At 40.6% G+C, this 24,988-nt stretch overlaps 1 protein-coding gene across 1 annotated transcript; it reads right to left on the reverse strand.

Moving 5' to 3' along the window:
- Window positions 1–6,441: 6,441 nt before the first annotated feature.
- Window positions 6,442–24,508, reverse strand: mboat1 (membrane bound O-acyltransferase domain containing 1). Its single transcript, XM_084052982.1, has 13 exons — window positions 24,168–24,508; window positions 23,773–23,918; window positions 21,910–21,987; window positions 20,730–20,825; window positions 14,694–14,749; window positions 14,504–14,558; window positions 13,474–13,666; window positions 12,662–12,854; window positions 11,938–12,041; window positions 11,365–11,429; window positions 9,475–9,607; window positions 7,760–7,911; window positions 6,442–6,625 (listed from the first exon to the last, which is right to left on the reverse strand). Exons 1-13 carry the CDS (start codon window positions 24,261–24,263, stop codon window positions 6,445–6,447), a joined length of 1,548 nt encoding a protein of 515 aa, XP_083909108.1. The 5' UTR covers window positions 24,264–24,508; the 3' UTR covers window positions 6,442–6,444.
- Window positions 24,509–24,988: the final 480 nt, after the last annotated feature.

Consider the following 24,988-nt stretch of genomic DNA (forward strand, 5'->3'; position numbering starts at 1 on the left):
TAAGCACATAATGAAGTCTGAGATTATTTTTATGTTGATGTTATTTATTTAACCACTTTCAACCTGGCGTTTCTATTTTGGGCACCCCCAGGGTGTAAGTGCTTAATACAGTGGGTGGTTTGCTTTGTAATCAGTTTGAATGCTTCACTGCAGCAGACTTGGTATCATGAGAGGCATTGATATGATGCAATCCAATTATGTACACATTAATGTTCTATGGCTACATACATACTGTGTGTGTGTGTGTGTGTGTGTGTGTGTGTGTGTGTGTGTGTGTGTGTGTGTGTGTGTGTGTGTGTGTGTGTGTGTGTGTGTGTGTGTGTGTGTGTGTGTGTGTGTGTGTGTGTGTGTGTGTGTGTGTGTGTGTGCGTGCGTGCGTGCGTGCGTGCGTGCGTGCGCGTGCGTGCGTGCGTGCGTGCGTGCGTACCATGCCATTATGTGACACATTCTAAAATGTGTGGAATGTTTTCTGGCAGCAGACACCCTGTCTTCTGATATAGCACACAGTTTCTCCTGACAAACTACCTACAACGCAAATTCAGAGGTCCCATGTTAAATCTGCAGTAAAATGGAGTTTTTCCTTGCCGTCCTTGAATAGCCTGATTTATTCTCATGTCGTACAACGCTGTCACACACCAAAAATAGCCTGTCAACAAGCAGGCATCAATGGTTGAAATAGTCAACCGAAAATATAGAAATTAACTATTTTCACTGCTGTCCTAGCAGGAAGAAAAGAATAATTAATGCATGTCCCCTCTCTTCAGAATGTAAATGAAAACATCGATACCACAAAAGAGTCAGGTATGTTTTTCCCCCCTCAGCCTAAACTTTTTGACTTTCCAGTCGTCTGAGTCATATTAATTTCTCTCTTGTGTAAAATGCTCCATACTGTATGTTGAATTGATTCAGTACATGTTCTCCCCTTCTCACTTTCTCCCTGGTCAACTCAGTACGTTATGAAAAGTTGTATGTATAAAAAGGAACAGATAATATTAACAACATTGCTTACTGTAAAATAAATAAAATATTGTAAATGAAATTAGCCACAGCAATAAGAGTGTGTTTCACTGTGTGGTGTTTATTTATCTATTTGGATGGCAATTATTAAGTGAATAGTAGAAATCCAGCATTATCTGCTGAAGAAATTCGTTTTTTTTTCCTTTAGGCAGACATAGGGAGACTATCACCTGCTTCTAGCTCTAGGACAGCACCATTAGAGGCATACTCATACCAGTCATCAGTATCGTCTGATAAGTCAAATACATAAAATACTTTCTGGCTATTCTTATACATATACATTATACATAGATAATTTACTTTGTATTTATAAATTACTTTTGAGAAATGTTGGAATTGTTTTTAATTGATGAAAGGTTGTGATTTATTTGTTTAAACTTTTTTAAATGTTTTGAAATAATATATATATATATTTATTTTTTTTAAATGTAGGAAACAGGGGGAAAAGGGGATGTTCACTTGGAAACCATGAAAATTGGCCCGCGACCCAAACATGGGTCCTGACCCACTGTTTGGGAAACAGTGTCCTAAATGATTGACTGCCTCCAGACTGACTCGCAGAGCAACAAAGAAGGTCACCTTGTGTGTGTCCGCTATAAACATAAAGTAGGCCTACATTAAAAATGACACTGAACACTTTAGATGCTGTGTTGCTCCCATCATAAATTCAGCAAAATAATGCAACTAAATATTCAGTAAATAATTCAGGTTGTCCATAGGCAACATCTACTTAGATTCTAAAGGCCATTCCACCAATGATTTGCAACACAACGAGTTGCAACTTGAAATCCCTTGCAGCGGTCAGAATTGACCTGTTGCAGATCGGTGGAGTTTTGGGATTCTGTTGCAAGTGGTTGCGAGATTGCGTGGTGTTGCAAGGTGTTGCAAGTGGTTGCAGTTGCAACTCATTGCATTGCGAATCATTGGTGTGGACTGGCCTCAAGTCCAATTAGTTTTCGAGAACAGCCATGCTTTTAGGTCAGGTCTAAATTTGGTTGGGGAATCGAGAAGTTGTTGGCTGTTGGAAGGGCATTCCACATTTTGGTGGAGGGCTCGTACTACTAGACCCAGAGAGACACACGCACTTATGCGTCTTTCTTCACAGTATCAATGAAAGGAGCTTATCACCTCAGATTTACAGTACTGCAAGCTCACCAGACTGTGTCTCTGGGTCTAGAAGTATGAGCATGCACGTACTTATGGCTATTTTGTTTGTTATTCCTTTTATTACAATTATGTAACCTATTTTTTTTATCTTATTCTTATTTTATTGTTATGCACATTTGTTGACAAGGTTGAAGTCTAAGAATTTGACTTGCCTATAATGCTGCTGTATTGTAAGTGTCATTAAACACCTAGAACTTAAACGTAATACATTGCATTGAATAGTGATGAGCACAAAGCTAATGTCGTTAATCTGTTTTGATATATTTGAATGAAAGCTATGTCTTGTTTTCATTAGTTGCTTGTGAGCTCCTGCTTGAGCAAAACACAACAGACAATCACCACAGGAACAGAGCGGACACGAGGGATGGGTGAGTAGCCAATTTCAGATCATCCACAGAGATTTAATGGCTAGGGATAAGTGTCGTGTACAGCTGGTCGGACTGGATGCTGTTATCAGAGCTAGAATAGAATGCAGGCATGTCCACAGGTTGGATACAAACCTGTGATGTGACAAAGTTGATTCTTGAACTCATTAAATGTTATTGATTTACTAACCGTACAATAGTGTCCTTGTTTATTCTGGTATTACTGTACCTATTTTGACAGAAACATTTAGTAAATTAAGTGCTTTCTTAATGCCAACAAGCCTAACACACAATGTAAGTTAAATCATTTACACAATTTAATTTACAATTAGTACATTTCTGTAAGCATTTATTTCTGGACTCAAAACCTTTTCATTCCAACAATGTGCTCTTACTTCCGTGTGGAACACACACAATGCTAAAATCATAGCAATTGGGGCAAAAACAAAATAAGCTCACACACCCACATGATATATTAGATCACAATGCATATAATACAGACATACACACAATATAAAAGAGCTTTGTAATGTAGTGGTAATTCATTCAAATAGCTGCTCAGTCTGCCAAGAGAAATTCATGTGGTTAATAGTCAGTATGCCACTCATTGCTTATTTCCCGGCATTAAAAACACACACAGCACACAAACATACAGTACCATGGAACAGGTTCTCATTAATTACAACATTAATCCCACAGATTATGAGTATGACTACTAACATTGGCTACATTTCACAAACGTATCTTACAGTAAAAGTGATCTTGCACTTTGATGGAGCATTGTCTTTTTTTTTAAAATAACACTTTTAAGGCGTTTAGGAGCCAAAGGTTGTATACTTTTCTTGAACACAGACTTTTCTCATGGGTAGCACAACTACGTAATACTCCACAAAGGTTAGACATCACTTTCAGGTGAAATTCTCTCCATTAGAATCAATTTAGTTCAAATTATCTGAAGTGGACTGACAGGTACAGTAAGAATATTTTTCTTTTTTTTTACCTAAAAACAAAATCTCAGAATATAATTCATAATAATCAGTGTTAGCAAGGTGCAAGCCACCACTTTTCAGTCTTTAAAAAAACATACTTACTTACTGCCAATATAATTTCTTTCAATTAGTCGCTGGTATACATCCACTTAATCCTTTTCAACCAAGCGTCCCTATTTTGAGCATGTCATTATAGTCAAACATTTTCCAAAATGTTCTTTTTTCTTTTCTTTCCAACGATAAAAATAAATCAAAAATGTTCAAGCATAGCAAAAATGTGTTGATCTACAAGCTCACAACACATTGCGACATGTTGTGAGTTTGTAGATTCACTGTTTTCAGGCAGAAAAGGCCCAAATTAATGTCTTTTTGCAGCATAGATGGGTGTCAAAATGAGGCAAAACAGACTTTAGGCAGCCATGTAAACATCAGAGCTCTGTTAGCAACAATTACAAACCAGATTGTTGAATGTAAATCCAGTCAAGAATCCGCCAATGTATGTCCACTCACACAGCATGCTGCAGAAGCTTCGAGAAAATAAAACGTGTAAATGCACTTAGAAGGGATAGAAAGTGATTTCTATAAACCCCCAATTCCAATTCTTCTTCACCTGTGAAAGGGGCAGTTCTAAAAACCACATCTCATTCCATCTTGCGTTTATGTGCATGACATGTGTTTAGATGTAGTTTGGACATCCAGGCTGAAACGTACCATAGTCCTGTGAATCATTAAAGGCTGGATCTTCCAGAATGTCACATCTTCTAGAAATGTCATTAGAGGATGAATCCAGCTCTTTCCTCACTGTAACTACAATACGAATGGCTTTGATTAGCCTCAGAGATAAACAATTATGGAAAATATGCTACGTTTCACATTACAGTACACAGGGTAGCTGTATCTCTGCTCAGCATCACATGGCTTGGGTTCATGGCTTCATTCAGTAGCGTGGAAAGCATAGAAACAACCAGCAGGTGTCTCTCTTATAATGCTCTGTGGCTGCTGATGCCCCCTAGCTACTGTAGCTAGCTCACAACTTCCTGGGGTCCAGCCTCCCCAAGGAAAACACATTATATATTAACGTCCAGTCATTAACAATATTATATAACTACACATTAGCGTTAATAATAAAAAACTATATCCTCGCAATGAGAACAAATATTATTTGTTCTCACAAATACATTCTCTATTTTGGGGGCCAAAGGTCACATATATTTAGCGTATGAACCTCACCCCAAAAGAATGAACCACAATTATTCCAAATTATTTTCTGCATAACCACAAACTTGCTTTGCTTTCATTGCTCATATCATGATATCTGGTATCCAGCACCATTCTCCATGACTAGTAAATAATTGTATGATTAATGTTGCTATCAGTCTTTCTAGTGTCGATATCACAACAACAAATATTCTTCAAGATGTGTCTGCTTTATAAAATAAAAAAGGAAGACAAGTCAATATAAAACTACCTCTTGTGGCAATTCTGCATCCTTCCACATACTCGTCCCTGGAAGACTAGTTATTTAAACCTCTTTGACTTTATATTCACAGACCATTCCTCTTCTTCTCTTAGTACATTATACTAGCATTATATTACAGTATATAAAGCTCCTATAGAAATGACAGTGACAGTCCATTTGAAATTTCATGTGAACTGGTTTGAGATGGAGTTTTTTTTACTGTGCTCTACAGTACAGATACTTCTTTCTACAAACCGTGCAAACAAAAATGGCTTTGTAAAAACACTGGCATAGTACATTTTAAGATCGATATGGTCGCTGACAGAGTTTGTGCGAGAGATCATGGCGCCCGGAGGGAGAGCATGGCTCACTCATTCACACAACCACCAGAACGTGGACACAGTGTGTGCAGCAGGCACACAGACCCTCCTCTAGGCATGGCCTTTTGTTGTGGTCATACAAGGCTGCCTTTGTGTGCCACCTCTGTGTGTGTGTGTGTGTGTGCGTGTGTGTGCGTGTGCGTGTGCGTGTGCGTGTGCGTGTGCGTGTGCGTGCGTGTGTGTGTGTGCGTGCGTGTGTTTGTGTGTGTGTGGTGGGGGGCGGAGAAACAAGTCTGTGCACTGATTGCTAGTGTACCTTTAAGCCTTCTCCATGATCATTTGTGTGTGTGTGTGTGTGTGTGTGTGTGTGTGTGTGTGTGTGTGTCTGTGTGTGTGTGTGTGTGTGTGCGTGTGCGCGTGCACGTGTGCGTGTGCTTATGCCCTTGTATTTGTACCCTGTGTGTCTCCCTGTGTTTGTCTGCCAGTGTTCCCACTGTTCTGGCTTGGATCCCAGATTCAAGCAGAAAGAAACAGTGAGAATAAAGAAGAAGGAGAGTGCAGGAGGAGAAGATTGGAGAGAAGCAGAGGAAGGGAGATCAGAGAAGGACGGAATATAGAGAGCCTGCATTCTCACTCCTCTCGGTTTGCATAGTTCTCGGAGAGGGTGGGCCGGTACGTCGATGGGTTCCTTCAAAAGATGGAAGAAGAGGGCCTGCAGGAGGGAAAGGAGGGATCTAGGCCAGCGACGCTAGCAGAAACGTTAACGTATGTCAGTTTCTCTCGGGACGTTAGGCCTAAGTGTTTGTTAGCATCTGTTGCAGTGTAAGCTGTATCGGGAGTCCCATCAGGTTCAGTCATATAAAAAACAAATTTATCCAGATGGCACACGCAATTAATGCACGTTCTGTGTACGTCCCACAGCATGGCCTCAAATCCTGCATTGTGTTGTGCCGTCTCATTTTTCCTGCTTTACGTTTCAATCCTCAAAACACATTAAAAAAAAAAGTACAATATTCCAATGTGAGTTTACTGAATGCCTTTTGAGTTATCCATTTGTTGTTGTTTTTTTAAGTTTTTTTTTATAATATGACGGACAAGGATCCAAATGAAGAGGAGAAGAGAGATTTTCAGTCTCCCTTCACATTGTTGTTGGAGTGAGCAGCCTGGCACTGGGACGGACACAGAGGAGAGGAGGAGGTGAAAGTCTTGGTAGTGGCAGAAGGAGAAGGGTCCCTGGGTTTGTGTGGGGTCTGATGCAGGACGATTGTGGCCAGAATGCAGACGATGTGAATGTAGAAATACATGGACCTGAAACGACGGGACAGAATTATAGACGTTTTGTAACCTTGAAACTGGACAAGAGGACAAATATTTATACTTTTACAGAAGAAACTTTTATTGACATTTTGGAAAAAGAGATGGAGGGTGTATTAAGTCCTTCCATATTTCAAACCTAATAATGGTGGTCCGTATCTAGCATCTACGGTTTATCTTTCTACATACCTGTAATAAATCTTAAACTATATGGCCTTTAGAATAAATGAGAGAACATTGTGGTTGCATTCAACCCAGGTCTTCTGCATACCTCTCAATCAAACAGGAATCCCTCCGGGTCAAGGGAGATAATTAGGCTTCTAAGGCTTCAAACACACACATAAACATCCATTCTACTAGGATTATATAAATACTTTCACACAATTTGATTCCCTCTCTGCAGAAGGTAATAATAGGCTATGTGGAATAGTTGTTCTTAATAATATGTGGGGACTCTAGAGCAGTGTTTGTCAACCCTGGCAATCGGACCTTTTTTGGGCCGTGAGTCTATGCTAGGTGTGCCGAATGAAAAAGAAAGAAATCAACCCCCTCCCCCCCAGAACAATAGATACGTCATGGGCTGCTGCTGCCTTAAGCCATTGCTCATCGTCCGTCGCGGACACACATCCAGTGAATCGACCCTTGCACATATAAATGTGTTGATAAATGCAAATGTTTGGCTTTATGTAGGAATACCAGGTGAATATCACCAGATTTCACCCGGGGTGACTGCTTTGGGCACCGAGTGCCGCGCTATGAGCTTGTATGAGCTTATTATGAGCTTGCTATGAGCTTGATTTTTGGAAAATGTGTGCAAATTTTGAATATATATATTTTTAAAGCGAACATTTGAAACTCAAATCTTTGCTTCTGGTGGTTCCTGAAACAATATATCATTTGGTGGGTCCGTGACATGAAAAAGTTTGAGCACCCCTGATATAGAAACATAAGTATTTTCAGAAAACTGTTAGGATTGAGAATACATTTGTAGAATCGGTCTCAGGTCTTAATGGGTTAAAAAGTCTCAAATTGAATGGCAACTGATAGAAAGTGCATTGCTTGGAGAACCATAGCTCCATAATGACATTCACTGCAGCATGAAGCTGAATAAGGACGGTCCAGTCATACCTGTAATAAACCATAGTAGGTTCTACTGCCAGCAGTAGGAAGGGCATGACGGTGTAGCAGATAGCCAGCTGAGTGGCTGCCCACGTTATGATGTCATAGAGCATCTTCACATCGCTGGAGCGCAGGAAGTGGTGGCGGAATGATTTTCGCACCTGGCAGGACGGGCCGGGCAGGGTGGCATGAAAAGAGAAAAGACATGCGTTACTTCACTGACTGATTGAGGACTCACAGCAGGGGTGGGCAACTTTGATGATGGAGAGGGCCACTACATTTCCACACTCACTCCAGAGGGCCACATTGCATATACTATCTCTTGGTATTTTAACTTTTTTCACACAAAAATAGCAAAAATAGCACATCTACAAGCGCTGCGACGCGTTTTGAGCTTGTAGATCTGCTATTTTTGCTATTTTTGAATTGGAATCCAGATTTTTTTTTGTGCAATTTTTGAATTGGAATCCTGAAAAGTAACATTTGTATTTTAATTTCAAATGCATTTAGTTATACTTATGTTAACTTTATGAACTTAAATACAAATACATTGGACATAAAAAAGACAATAGAATTGTAATACTAGTCATTAAGCTACTAATATAGACTGAAGTAATTAAAGCGGGTCATGTTTGCCTGTTTGGAATTGTAACAGCTGAAATCAATAATATAATCAGTATTCCAATATTAACCTGCGGGCTGCATTAAGTGCCGCCAGTTGCCCAGGTATGACTCACAGTAAAGTTGATATCAGAGCAGCAAACCGGTCTGGCCCCAAGCACTGGGTGGATCTATTTCAAAAACCAAAAAGTGGAAGTGGTTGGCTCTTCCACTCTTTGGTTTCTGAAAAACGTCCACTCAGCGCTTGGGGCCAGACCGGTCTGCAGAAGACACATGATAATGTGAATTCACACGACCGCAGTGTTGCCAGATGGGAAATGTTGAATTATCGTACCGGAGGCTTAAAATGTTCGTATTTGAAAGAAAACTTTTGTACACAGCCAAAAAAAGAGAAATCACACATGTAAATATGTAATTTCACGAAAAAGTGCATATTTAGTGTAAGAAACAACCTTGTTTGAGACTCCAACGTGACAAAAACGCGTCACATATGCTGTGTGGAAGCAGGCAACTTCCTGGATCTTACAAAAATAAAAGTCTGAGACTGGACTGGAATGACGCGACCAGTGTTTTTAATGTCTCCAAGTACAGATCTAGGGTCAGATGTACTGATTTCCTGACTTATTTTGAAAAGCCAAATCGGATCCTGAATCAGCAGCCAGGGATTTTTTTTGTAAATTCACACACTTTATTGTACAAATACAATAATTATCTTACATCTGACAACACTGCGCGACCAGGATGGTTTACCAGGCTAGCAGTTGTTGCTGTAGTTCCTTAGTAGAAAAATGCTGACCAGAGACCTGCTTAGGGCTTTTTTTTAGGGGACATTTACATTCGCAAGGGACCCCCACCCAAACATAGTATTCCAACAGTGTACTGATTCTGAAACAAGACTTCTCTTTGTTACAAATGTTTTATTTTGTAGAATACTGTAGATATATTATATATATATATATATATATATATATATATATATATATATATATATATATATATATATATATACATTGAGACAATACTAAAGATAATGCTAATGCCGTTTGTTCTACTTTTAGGTAAAGACTGATTATTTATAGTTTGAGAGGAAGAGGAGTACTCACAGCTCGTGCCGCCGTGGTGATGGGAATGGCAGTGATGAAGGTGAAATAGTAGCCTGGGTACACACCGTGCCACAGTGCAGACAGGACAAAGGTCAGCGCTGTACGGTAATGCGGTGCTCGGTCATAACACACACTGGACAGGACAGCAAAGGGCAGAGAAGAGGACACTCATTTATTGTTTTTTTTTATTGTTTTTGAACACGTTTTCATTTGGACATATATATATCATTCTCTTCCACTGAAGAAAACAACACATGATGGAATTGGAATGAGCTAGCATATTCTAGATCAGTGGTTCTCAAAGTGGGGTCCGGGGATCCGCATGGGTCCTTGAGGGGGTTCCAGGGGGTCCCCAGCAAATTCGGTTTAACCAGTCTAGCCTATTTTATACAGTAATTGGGCTATACGAAAATAGCCAATCTAAAAGCTCAAGGCCTATTCATAGACGACGTAAGACCCTTAAGTAAGCATAAGGAACGGAGGGGGAGACCAAAAAGGGGAGGGGGGATGGGGGGTTTGTCCGTCGATTATGTCATCCGTCAGGTTGAGCTCTGAGCTCAACCTGACGTACCTGACGTACGTTCACCGCTTCCCTCTGGAGGATGAATAGCCTCTTGGCCCTAATCACGCATAAGAAACGTGTCAAACTATGAATGCACTGAATGCACTGACATAAAGAACATACCAGTTCCTCACCCCCGACGTACGTCAATCCCTACTATGTACGCCACTTAATGCGCCAAGATGCGACACGTTGTGATCTTGTAGATCTGCTATTTTCACTCAAATCTTTTCTTACGCAGTCTCTACAAAACCTTTTCAGATGGGGGTTCACAGCCAAATACTTAATTATACTAATTAATTTGGAGGTCCTTGACAAGAAAAAGGTTTGTGAACCATTGTTCAAGATAACACAATGCTATCTTTCCCTTTTTAATTCATAGCTTTGATGAAGACAGAGATTAGAAGGGAGGGGAGAGCACAGAGTTACGTGTCTGCTAAAGAGCTGTTAGGAGGAACTGCTGCGCTGGTTCTATGTGTGTAGCCCCCCAAATTAGCCAGAAGCGGCGTGCAACAGACCTGGCTATCGGGCTCAGGCTTATTGGCATGACTGGTAACACGTCGGACTGGCGAGTGGGAGCTTCGGGTTCAATCCCAGCTCACTGCTTCCACTACATATGCATAAACCCGGCGTTTATAAATTGTAGCCTACTTTCACACGGATGATCCGATCATCTGATAAAAATACTGTCTGTGACAGAGCCAACTGTCAGATGTCCTGAAGCAGTCCACTCTAAAATACAACGTTTGAATAATATATTTATGCATTAAATTACAGCGGTGAGGTGACATCTGCCAGGTAAATAAAACAATAAAGTGTCCCCACTGTGCAAGTCAATTAAATATACTTAAAATACCAAAAGTAAAAGTATCCCATTTCCCAAGTCTACTATGTATAAACATCTTTTGAAAATAGCAGATCTACAAGCTTGTGACGTGTTGTGAGCTTGTAGATCTGCTATTTTCAAAAGATTTTTTAATCTTTCCCAGCTGTGTAGGAGGCTCTTACGCAAGCTGCGTAGGCTACACACGACCTGAAATCTCTTTAGGAAAACCCGGCTCTTACGTGCCTGCTAAGGTACTGCGCAGCCTGTGTGGACGCACGTAAGACCCTTCGTAGGACCTGTGCAGCATCTCTACGCAGCATCTCTACGCATCTCTCTGGGAAACGCGGCCATTATTTGTACAGCACCCTTCATTACAGGATTGCAGTTCAAAGTGCTTCACAGGCATGACAGAATTCAAATACTTCACAATTCAGAGCGATAAGTCAGATATAAAAGGTTAACAAAGCAAGCACCAGGCATGAAGAGCTGTAGTGTTACTTACCTCTTGAGCCACACTCCAGTCTGAATATTCCAGTTGTCTATGAAGGTTTTGAAGCTGGTTGCTGTCTGAAAAGAGAGAAGGACTTTGGATCTCATCAGCAAGCAAATGTAGTTTTATTACTCAAACGCTGCATCAGCCCATCTACTTTAGGGGGTCACTGGTGCTCTCACAGAATGGCAGTGAAGCCTTATTCACACTTCGTCACACAACGGTTTCGCTCACTGAAAATAACACATATTCAAGCTAACATCGCAACACATTGTTAATTTTTGGGTGAAATTTGATGACCAGCGGACCGGTAGGCAGCGGTTCCAGTAGGAGATACAAAGGAGACTCTTTGTGTCTCCTACCAGAACTGCTGCCGTTCATCAAATTATTGGCATTAGGAATGCCACAAAAACTAAAGAATATCCATGAATTCAAGACTCCATGGGGTGACTGATTGATAGAAAAATTACTTCACCTGTCACCTGCACCATAAGTTTAGAACCATCTCCTGTTAAAGAGTATACTACAGCATACAGTGACAAAACACAGGATATTATAGGAAATTATGTGAAACACCGAATGTACCTCAATCCCCCAGATGTTGAGGTTACAGATGAGATTCCAACATGGTTGGCCATTTTCATCCATCCCATTAAAACCATAGCCTGCTGCATTATTGATGGCATCGGCTGACAGGACAGAGACAGGAACACAACATGACCAGAGGATTATGGTGTATACACATTACACATTATATTCATATGGGTTTGTAAACGTATGCATTAACCCATTAAGACCTGAGGCCGATTCTACGAATGTCTTCTAAATCCTAACAGTTTTCTGAAAAACGTATGTTGCTATATCAGTGGTTCTCAAACTTTTTCATGTAAAGGACCCTCCAAAATGTATTTGGCCGCCGACCCCTATCTCAAAATATTTTGTTCCAGGTAACCCAAGAAGCAAAGATTTGAGTTAAAAATGTTTGAGCTTGTATATCTGCTATTTCTGCATTGACAAAGTATGAAATAATGGTTAAAGTGGTTAAAATCTAAAATGACAGAGATGCTTTCCCGGTTTTAATGGGCCAAGAAACAGTAAACACTACATATCCATACAGGCAGTCAAGCACGTATACAAATACCATTACTGCACAAGCACGCACGCACACACGCACGCACGCACGCACGCACGCACGCACACACAAAGAAGTACAAAGAAGTACACACACACAAACAAAGAAGTACACACAAATGGGTACTCTTACTCCATTGACACAAAAAACAGCTAGTGAGTGATGTGTGGGCCTTACCTAGTGTCCACGCAAAGTAGAATTTGGGCCTTGCTGCTTGTATGGAGAAGAAAGCGTAGGTGAGCCTGGTTAGGAAGGAGGCCTGGCTGATGAAGTGGACATCAATGTTGTATGTGATTGGCAGGGACCTGGTCACAGTGAGGAAGAACAGCATGCAGCCACAGCACACCAGGAGCTTACGGCACACTGCATTCTGAAGGAGGAGTGCATTATTACCAACAAGACAATGATCCCCATGGGTTTGGATAGTAGAAGTAGTAATACACTTTATTTATAAACATTTTATTTATGTACTTTACAACAGTGTTTTTTTTTTTATCTCAACGACCCCCAAATTGATATGTATTTGGCGGCGGACCCCCAGCTCAAATATTTTGTTCCAGGGTCCCCCAGAAGCAAAGATTTGAGTTACAAATGTTCGCTTTAGAAATATATATATTCAAAGGTTTGCACACATTTTTGAATGGTTTTTCAAAAATAGATCTACATACAGTACTTGTATATCTGCTATTTTTGAATAGCCAAAGTATAAAAGGTTAAAGTGTTTAAAATTATTGTGACACTATAATAACCCATTTTGCTGAGGACCCCTTGGAACCCCCCCAAGGACCCCTGGGGGTCCCCGGACCCCACTTTGAGAACCAATGCTTTACATAGTTTCTAGCTACATGCTTGGGAACAGTGTTGGACTTGTTACAAAAAAAAAAGTTATATATTACTCGTTACTCTTTTCAAAATAAATAATATTACTTTACTTAGTTTGTAAGTCCAAGAATTTCCCCCACTTCTTTACTGTAAAAGAAGTCACATACCAGAGGTGATGGGTCAGGGGCTTTATCATAGCCGTTCTGTCCGTTGCAGGTCCCCGAGTGATGTCTGAGCTTCCTTTGTATATGTCTGCCCTCTATGAAGTCTATATAGTCCTTGTAATTACTGCAGGGCCCCACCAAGATGCTCAGGAAGTTCAGATTGTAACTCAGGTACTCAATTAAAGATGGCCTCTTACTGTGTTGAAAAAGCAAATGATTGGAAAACATATTTAGTCCTATCACAATTTAGTTCTTGAACCCTCAGTTCATTCTGTTTTCATTTAAGTTTGAACCCTAAAAAGATTCCTGTAGGAACATATATTTCAGTTTGTATCATGTAATTTTTTTCAAAATGTCAAAACAAACTGAAATAAATCGTAAACAACAAAGTTGGTCACACGGTTTTCATTCCACGATAACACTAGGCTTTTATTTTTGAAAAAACATGCATGGTGCACTGATAAATTTAGGCTGACAAAGACATGCATAAAAATCTCTTCTCCAATAAAAAAGTGCCTCTTTATTAATTTCTCTGCATGCTCATAGGTATATGTTATTCACCATGATTGCATCTGCTTGTCATTATCCTTGTTGGCTGAAGAAAGAAAGAGGAGTGCATTATTTAATGTAAAAAAAAAAAAACGAATTAAAAAGAAAGAAAGAAAATACTTGGACAGGATCAACAACTAGTTCACAGGTACCATACTTTGATACCGGGGTTGACTCCTGAAACACAATGATACGCTTTCTAAATAGCTAACATCTAAAATACTGTATGGTTTATGTGGGAGTACACAAAAATACACCACAGACTGTAAGAGGCAGTCTTCCAAAATTATCCAATGCATATTCTTCTGCATTATGCATTGTACTATTCAGTATAAACTAAAGCTATATCATATGGGTTTACACTCAATTAGAGAAACTTATTTAGCCTGGCTTTGTTTTTGAAACATTGCCAACGATTTGGTTTCAGAACGGCTCTAAAATGTAAATGTCGTCATTGTAAAGATCTCACTTAATGAATACATACTTTACAGCAAGACGCTTCTGGTCTGGTGTAAGTTCTTCTGGCTTCTTACACATGCCTGGAAAACAGAGGGAAATGCTAACTGAGAGGCTGTAGCATCTCTGTTGCCAGGGTCTCACTAGTGGTGTTGGTGGTCTATGTAAAGGTAATGATACGTACTGGATAGATCTACAGTATGTCTCCTTTGTCTTACCGTCATGTAGCTGAAAAGCCAGTGTGGTGATCTTCTGGGTTGCTATCATCAGAGGCCTGAGGAGGAGGGAGAGACAAATGATTTTTTTTTAAAGAATAATGATTGATAAAAATGTGAAAGTGCTGGGAAAGTAATATTTGCTTGTACCAAAGTGAAATAATATCTCTTTCATAATTAAACATCTATTCATATGGTACCACAAGAATAGAGAGCATCTTTCTGACATGAGTTATTAAAAAAATACAAAAAACTGAAAGAATTATGATGACATTTGTTTTAGACATTTGCAAATACTCCCAGTTCTGCATTAGGTTTTACTTAAAAACATTTCAGCGATTACTGGCCTGGCATAGGCGCTTAGGCTCAGTGTAGCCTGACAGCGTGTTGTGGGTTCGAGTCCTGATCCCGACGGCCTTTGCTGCATGTCATTCCCCATCTCTATCCCCATTTTCTGTAAGTCTACTGTCCTATCAATAAAGGCATAAGAAGCCAGAAAATGATCATCGTGATCAATGGATTCCAGGGGTAAATTTGATTGTATGACCTACGGTTCAAGAGTTATAGGCCAAAAGATAAAGTGGACTGAGGCTAATTTGAAAAATGTCTGCATGCATTAAAGGTTTGGCGCTGATCGGGGGAGCGGTTTGCAAGATAATTAAGCTTCACAATCAGAGACGGTCATACAGGGGCGAAAACATCATCTCTATGTATTCTCAAGATTGACATAACATATGCATTAAAAAGCTAACAGTAGAATAATAATAAATTGAACAAATTAATCTGGGGCGCCAACCCTGGCCACACCAACATCTCTTGGTCTATGACACTCGGCTGACCTTGTTGACTCAAAGCCTAATTATCTCTTCGGTGCAGACTACTTATCATTCCCACAAAGTTTCATGAAAATCCACCAAGCCATTGGTTGAGACCTTTTCAACCAAAAGGTTAATCATCTCTTCATTACAATACCCTGCCATACATTGCTGTGGGTAGGGTAATTAAAGTTGACATTGGCCTCTTCTATGAATGTACACAGTTAGACTGTGAGAGGTGTTAGAAGAAAAAGTTTCTGAACTGTTAAAGTCTCGTTTTGCATCTTTTAGCCAGTTTCATTCACAGATAAAGACCTCTCTGTTGACACAAGAATGTGTGAACGTGTGTGCGTGAGTGTTTATGTGAATGTGCGACTCTCTTGCACATCCACGCATACACACATCAGGCCGTGTGTGTGAGGGCTCCATTGTATGAACAGCAACATAAACCAGGGCAGAGAGATATTGGCTGAGTGGCTGGTAGTGCCGGGTCTATATGCCTGATTTATACTTGGTTGCACGCCGTGTTGCTGTGTTGACACCAGCATGCAACAGTATATCACCCTATAGAGTTTGCAGCTGCCATGACAGCAACATTTTCAGGGTGAATTTTCGATGAATTGAGAACAAAGGACCCCAATGGAAACAAGCCATAGTGCTTTCTTGGGTTTAAAATCCTCTTAACAGACCTTGTATTAAACTGTACTTCCCTGTGCTTGTCTTTGCAAACTGTTAATAAAGTATTCAATCAATCAATCAATCGATCAAAAATCAATCAATCTATCAATCTATCAATCAAAAGGGTGCCATAACTCATGCTCAACTCTTCAATGTAATGTCTACATTTACAGTGATGGCACAACTTTCTTTATGGACATCAACATAAAAAAAATAGCTTAGTAGTAGTTTGTTAGTCATGTTCAACTGAATGTACCCCCCGTTTTTAAACTGACCGACCTGCTGTTGTAATGAATGCAAAAATAACCAGTCAACAGCATTAAATCTGTGGAAACCAGCGGTTTCATCAGAATATTAGGATGACATCTTCCTGTGAGCCATCTTTGTCTCCCAATTGAATTAGCGGGCAGTGCGTGCAGATTCCCATATTCCCATAAATGGACTGTACATGCCTGACATCATTGCAAATCTGCATATGATGTGCCCATATATGGAGTGCACGACATGTGCCCTAATCAATGTAGTTAGACAATTGTTTCTGTTGAGAGTGACTAGAGCTTGATCAGCAAGAGATAGAGAGAGGGAGAGGGAGAGGGAGAGTTAGCGGGAGGGGAGGGAGATAGGGAGAGCCTATATATAGCGTGCACATGCACAGATGATTACATTACTTTATCCAGGTTAACCAACACTACACACAAATCCCCGTCTTTGTGATTCACGACCATTCATGTCTTCAGACTAAAAGCACTTGGTTCACTAATCTAATATCTGACTCTCTACCAGGGCTGACTCACATACCTCACTGCTCATCACGAGAGTCACACAGAGGTCATCTGAGGCTGCCTTCATTTACCCACAGTAACAGAATGCACCGTCAACTATAGCCTACAAACTGTTAACTACACCAGTGGTTCTCAACCTGTGGGTCGGGTCCCCACATGATTGGGGTGGGGGGGGGGGTTCCCCAGATGACAGTTAAGGACTTTTAAGATCTTTTACCTCAAATACCTAAAAGCATAAATAAAAAGAAAGAAAGAAAAGAAATAAGACCATTACTGCATCAAAAGTAATCAACAAACTATACTATAAAAACTGGTAAAACATTGGCCAAATTGTCAAATAATATAAAGAGGAAAAAATTGCTTGTAGATCGGCTATTTTCCCAATATTTATCAGTGGAACCGAGTCAAATTAAATGTGAGGAATTAAGCCAATATCCAAACCCAACGTGTTTTCAATTTCAATTTCAACCTGATGAGAGATGCTATAAATTGTGCTGCAAATTTGCTCAAATTTACTTCAAATGGCTGTTCTTCCATTATTGTCTCCGCCAGGCCGAAGGCTTGGCAGAGACTATGTTTTAACTAAGTGTCGGCTCCCATTCATTCTTGTATCATCAACCCATCAACCTCTGCCAAATTCTGTTCTGTGTTTAGCTCCTCTAGCACTCCTCCTGCCCTCTCCCACTCCACTGACAACCAGCTCAACTATTTTAACACATCGGGTGCCGAACACGGTCTGAACCGTGTGTTTACATAGTGGCGCTTCGGTGCCGAACACGGTCTGAACCGTGAGTTTAGTCTTTTTGTTTTTTTCGTTTTTCTCCGCGCGGGCGTGGCTAGAGCAGCTCTGGGAGCACCCATTGTAATCCTGCGAAGGAAGTGCCAGATCGCTCACCGGAAACAAAAAAATGGCTCCCATCCGCTTCCTGTCTATTTCCTACTTTGAAACGCCTATATCTCCGAATCTGTTTCCTGTGGGGAGAACCGGTCATGCGCGATGCGCGATCCCCCCCCGTTGTAACTCGCGAGGGAAATGTTATGGTTCCAGGCTGTAGCCAGGCTCATGGCACAACATGAATCGATGCTTTTTTTTGCGTGGATTTGCTTGTAACGCACGCGGAAGCTTTAAACAGCAAAGCGCAGTCAATGGGGAGAATGCTGGCACCCACGGTAAGTTGTTATGAAAAGATGCTGGCACCCGATGTGTTAACAGCGTCTGCCTAACTACCCTTGACCTTGTCGCCCCATTTAAAACCCATACCAACACACCCAACATCACCTCACACTGGCTCAATGACAACACTCGCACGCTTAAAAGAGAGCTCAGGAAATCCATACGGAAATGGAAAGAATGTTTTTTACGAAATCATGAAAGATCTCATGAAATCATACAACAACTCAGTTAACAACCAACCCCAATCTGCTTGCCGTTGTGAGCAGTTTTTACATTTTTTTCAAATAAAATAGATCTAATTAAATCTCAGCTGGTCACCTCAGTCTCCTCTGCCTTCCCTCCGGGGTCCAGATGCAGCCAATAGCTTCCCTAAGGCCTCTTTTTTTTCTTTTAATTAGATATCCCTTTTAACCCTTCAAAACACAATAGCCCACATGAAGACCACCTCCTGTCCCCTATATTTTATTCCCACCAGCCTTCTGAAGGAGATCCTACCCACTGTTGGTCCCCATATTTTATCTATCGTGCTCCCTGTCCTCCGGGTCCGTTCCTGCCCATTTTAAAGCTGCAGTTGTCACTCCCCTTCTCATGGCAGCAGATTCAGGAAACTGTTCCATCTTAGTTCTACTGGACCTGACTGCGGCTTTTGACACTATTGACCTTATCAGCAGGCTGCAAAACAGGGTGGGCATACCATCGCCCTGGAATGGTTCAGGTCATACCTAACCGTCAGACATTTCTCCGTCGGCATTGGTGAAGCAACCTCATCTCCATAGTGTCATCTTGCAGGGATATTGTACTGTACGTATCTTAGCAGATTAGATGCTCTTGTTGCATTTCATGTTTACAACCGACTTTGTGCATGCATTTAATTTCTCTGGGGTTATGGATGCAGTTGACTTTCTTTTGTTTTCTTACTCTTCTTACTCATGTGGTACATTTATAAAAGGAAAGTTATAATTGGTAGCTATCCAGTGGCACAGGTCATTGTAACCGTGTTCACACGCGCACACATTTAAGATAATTGAGATAAAAAAAGAAATAAAACAGAACAGTTTTATGAATGAGGCCCCTAGAGTTGGTTTCTGGTATGTGGCACTTTCTTCACATTATCTGTTGTTTTTATCTTAATGTTAACTGTGTCTAGTTATCTAATCTCATATTACAATATAGATATTGATATACTGCCCAGCCCTAAATCAATGAATGTAAATACAACAAATCTAGAATACTATTTAGAGTCAGACAAGACTATTTGTAATGAAAATGCCTCAAACACAAGGCAACTGTGACAGCAGGGGTGGATTGCTCCCTCCCACCACATCTACAGCACAACAAACTCACTGTAGCCACGCAGCGTCAAATCAGCAGCGCAGCCAGGCAATGTCAACTGTTAATAACCTACGCCGTTGTGTTTTTTAATCTGTGCAGTTATTTACACAGGGCTGTGGTGCTGGTGGAGCCTGTCAACGGTAACAGCACCTGTAGAGACGTTTGCCGATAACACAAGAACTGTTCTGAAACCTAGAGTGCATGACTCATACACACATGCATCTGCTGGGCAGTGGTGGAAAAAGTACTCAAATGTTTTACTTAAGTAAAAGTTTCAATACTTTAATGTAGAAGTACTCTGTTACAAGTAAAAGTACAAAAGTATTGGTATCCAAATGTAAAAATTATTAATTAAAATTACTAAAATGTTTGAAAATAGCAACACGCCGCATCGCGGCGCGTTGTGAGCTTGTAAATCTGCTATTTTCAAACATTTTATTTGATGCGACGCGTTGTGAGTTTGTAGATCCGCTATTTTCAAATAGCCTAGGTATAAAATAGGGCTAACGTGGTTAATGTCTGTTTTATAATGTAATCATTTATATCTGCACTAGTAACTAGTAATTCAAGTTTTCAAATAATTGTAGTGGAGTAAAAGTACAATATGTGCTTCTGAGATGTAGTGGAGTAGAAGTAAAAGTATAGACACTTGGAAATACTCCAGTAAAGTAAAAGCAACTCAAAATTGTACTTAAGTACAGTACTTGAGTAAATGTACTTAGTTACTTTACACCACTGCTGCTGGGTGTGGCTATAGGAGAGAATGAGAACAGAGAGGGCATGAGAGGACCAGAGGGAATGAATGAAATTACTGTGGGGCGATGATGCACACGTGAGTGTGCATACTTACAGTAGATGTAAACAAGATATGAGAAAGAAGGAGTGGGGGGGGGGGTATGGATTCGGAAGTAGAAAGAAACGAGTAGAACAAGCTCAAGAGTTAAGTATAAACCCAATGTACACCTGGGGAGAGTGGCGGGAACAATCGGATAAGATGGAGTTAGGGGAAAGGATGGTATGGGCAAGGGAGAGAGGGAGTAGAAAGGGATTAATGAGAGAAGTGAAAAATGGGAACGGTTGAGCATGAGAGAGGAAAGGAACATGATGATGGCATGGGAGAAAAAACAAATATGATGAGGCAGGAGGAAGCGAATGAAATGACAAAACAAAGAAATGGGTCATTTGTAGCACAGAAGAATGAACAACAAGGTTACAGTATATGGGCAGGAGAAAGAGAAAGACATGCTCTTTTCTTTACCCAGAGAAGTCTGTGGACAGAATTCCATAGTTGAATATGAAGACCCTGCTGACTTGGCACACTGTCAGATAACCCATAGCCATCACCATAGAATACCTGTACCGGAAAGATTAAAACATGTTAAAACATGTACATGGACAAGAACATAGACTGAAACCCAAGTTTTTTTTTGATATGCCCCTCTTGCCAGTAGCCCCCATTCACAATCGTATTAGGATAGTAACCTTTAGCTCCCTTGCCATTGACTATATTCACACGGTGGCCATTTCAGAATTTTACATTGAAATTGCCACCCCGTTGCCGTGGCAACCGGGGTGGCAATTTCAATGTAAAATTGAAATTCGCTGAAAAAATAGTGGTCGCTGTACATGTAAAAGGCCAAACCATCTTCCATAAGTCCTTCACCTCATATACTCCCCATACATACAAAAACACATAGTAGTGATGCAAGTTTGTCCCCTCAGCTTGTCTGACAAGTTCAACATGAAAACAATAGCAGCTACATAGTATTGCACCACAAGCTCGGAAATGACACACATCTGTTGGAGTGGATGTGTCAGTAACTTGTCAACAGAGAGACGGACAGGTAAGTCCTGTCCAGAATCGAATAACATGGTTCACTGCACTCACTGCACTCACTGCACTCAAATATAAACTCAAACAATGATGCACTCAAATAATATATCATGCAAACAAGCCAGTCTACCACATATTCAATAAATATTGTATTGTTTGTATTGCAATGTTCCACAGTCAGGAACCATAGCGTCCCTATTCTGGGGCAAACATTTAGCAATAATAGCCAATATACAAGCTCACAACGCATCACGTTGCAACACATTGTGAGCTTGTATAGGATATTCAGTAAATGGTATAGAGGGGAAAGGGGGGGGGGGGCTACTATAGAATCCTGGGGGTCTCCAGTCAATGAAGCATAGCGTTTGAGTGGTTAATACGCTTTTTGTTTGTTTTTTCCAAAGGAACATCCATTCCTAAGCTTTGTCTACGTAACATGCTATGATTCAGACTTAAAGGGATAGTTCGACCCCAAAATGAATGATTTTTTCTCAATCGATTTGTCACCCCATGGAGACTTGAACTTGAACTATCACTTTAACATGAGTTGTAAAGAGAATGAGATTAGATTCCCCTTTGTGATATCAACATATACTGTACTCACCTGTGAAGGTTGCTGATGTTGGCTTTGATGATGATCAAGTAACATAAAAGCACCATGGTAAGGATATGGGCTGAATACCTGCAGGTGAGGACACACAAACACACACACACACACACACACACACACACACACACACACACACACACACACACACACACACACACACACACACACACACACACACACACACACACACACACACACACACACACACAAACACCATATTATACAACTTTGATGTGTCATTATGAGTAATAACAAACGGAAGACTTCTACTTTTAGCAGTAGAAGTGTTCTTTTTTCTTACCTGGATCACATTCAACCATAACGTTTCTCTACTGTAGTCAAATCTCTTATTGTCTCTATAATTAACCACCCCAGCATCAACCCCATATATCAAGTCAAAGCATAAGCTAGTTTAGAATAAATACAACGTTTGATGGAACTCAGCGACCAATGAGTTGTGTCAGAATTGCTCCCAGCGATCATAAAATCTATCATAATCTGAGTAGATTTTGACCCTGTGTCTTGAGCTGGAGTTACAATTGGTTGGGCATCATATTGTGCACCGACAATAGCCAATCTACAAGCTCACAACATGTTGCGCTGCTATTTTCGGGGCACGACACCAGCACACAACTAAATGTAAATCAGGCTTCACTGTTTGTGGATAGGAGTGGTGCAAAACTACACTTCCAAAAAAAGTCGATTACTATACTTCTAAAACGATGCAAGGACTACTGTATAGCTTGGGCGTGGGTGAGTCTATTAACAATATCAAAACCATAAGTCTGCTGGCATTCTAGAATGCTGCTCTACCCATTAACTATACGATGAGATAAGAATAAGATAAAAGTCATTGCAAGGACTGGACAATATACCAATGAAGTGATGCAAATATTTGTTTTACTTACCTTACTGTTCAAGCTGTTCTATTATTTACTTTTACACACTTAGTTATTATATCGGCATTACTGGTGATTACCTACTTATAAATAAATATAATTGTGCAAATATTTTGTGAAAGCACCACCACCAATACCAATAGTCATCCCCACAACATCATCAAGATATTGAGGTAACAAACAATTGTGGTATTTTATTTTGTTGATACAGCCCAGCACTAATATGAAAGAATGATTTGTTCCAACTTTGTAACATGGATGCTATAAGAGCAACGTTTGCTGAGTAGTTGTATTCCCTCATATGTTCTAATAGAGTGCTACAGCAGGGGTCTTCAACGGGGGGTCCGGGACCCCTGGGGGGTCCGCCAAAGCTTTGTGTGATGGGGTACACTAGCCAAAAAAATAGCAGATCTACAAGCTCACAACGCCTCGCAGCCTCGTGCTGCGAGGCGTTGTGAACTTGTAGATCAGCTATTTTCCGAGAGTTGGTGTAGAAGAAGAAAAAGAGCAGACCAAATACAGAGCCAACCGTCGACTTGACTAAATATTGAGGGTTTAAAATGTTACATTTCTGACAATACAGATTGACATGAATTCAACATATTAATAGAAAACATAATGTGTGAACAAACAAACAAACAAAACATTAATTGACACACTGATGATAGTGCTGTCAAACAAATCTATAAAGCCGTCTATGAAAAAGTTTAATCTGCAACACAATATATTATACAACATATAGTAGGGGTCCTTGCTTCATGTATCTCTCAGCTAAGGGGTCCTTGGCCTGAAAAATGTTGAAGACCCCTGTGCTACAGAGTATGCATTTTTAATCATTGATGATGCTATCAGCAGGGACACTGTGCCCCTTCATTCATTCCCCTTTGGAATATGAATATGCCACCCACGCCCCTCTCTCTCTCTCTCCCACAGCATCCCGCAGTAGACAATGTCTTACCATCCAAAGCAGAAGATGACAAAGGCAACACCCAGCAGAGTGGCCACAGCATGCCTGACCATGGGACTGGCATGGTCGGGGCGGAGGTAGAGACGGAACCAGCAGGCAGCAGCAAGTGCAAACAGCTGACAAGCTAAGAAGTTTACCTAGAGGAGGGGGTTCACATTCACATGGTCTGAATATATGACATTTCAACTGCACTAGTACTACATACACACTCACAGTGCACATTCTTTCCAAACATCCTCTGTGTCCTTTAAAATTGGTATAGGTGCCGAGACTTTTGTACTTTTACTCAAGTAAATTGTGAATACGGGACTTACTTGTAACATTGCAGTATTGATACTTTTACTTAGGTTAAACATTTTAAACTACGCACTGACGATAATTTCTACCTGATCCAGAGGGAATCCGAAGAAGTCGCTGAGAGGCAGCAGCCACTTGGATCCAGTGGTTTTAAAAGCAGAGTCCGTCTGCGTCTGGTCGCCCATCGTGCGTCTCTCTGTCTCTCTCTCTCTCTTCTTCTAACCTTCTTTACCGAATGACGAGCACAAGTTCTGTTAATATTGTCAGGGTGCCTAAATAATATTTGTTAGTTCCTGGCTTCTTTATCGTCAAGGTCTACGATTGCGATCCATCACGACGAGGGTCATTGCGTCGCAGACCAGAATCGAAGGCAAGGGCGGCCTGCCAAGTCAAGCCAGTCTAGGGAGGGAGAGAGCTGTAGAGACCGGTCATTACATTACAGTTCCTCTCTCTGTCTCCCTCTTCTCCCAGCCTGCCTTGGAGGGAGGCGACGCCGGGGGCTTGACAAGGGATCAGCTAATCCTCCTCCCCCGCCCATCTAGCACAATGTAGACATATTCTTCTACGCAAAAAATCTCAGAAAATTAAAAAAAAAGGCAGTATAGACAATTTTTTGAATTTTGGATTTTCAGAGTAGCATTCAACCATAAATCATGGTAATAATGTGTCTAGATTGTGTTAACAATCTAGACCATGGGTTCCCAAACATTTTAGCCAAGACCCAATGTCTCCCACACAAGTGAAAATAGCTGATCTACAAGCTCACAGCACGTCATGATGCAATATGTTGTGAGCTTGTAGGTCAGCTATTTTCACTCCCTCTTAATTTTTTTATTTTTTTATGGAATTCCATTTTTTTGGTTGAAAATCTTTGAAATTACTGTTAACTTTTTTGGGGGGGAACTGTATA

This window comes from Gymnoscopelus microlampas (genome assembly GCF_963454915.1).
Source record: "Gymnoscopelus microlampas genome assembly, chromosome: 3".
Taxonomy (NCBI): Eukaryota; Metazoa; Chordata; class Actinopteri; order Myctophiformes; family Myctophidae; genus Gymnoscopelus; species Gymnoscopelus microlampas.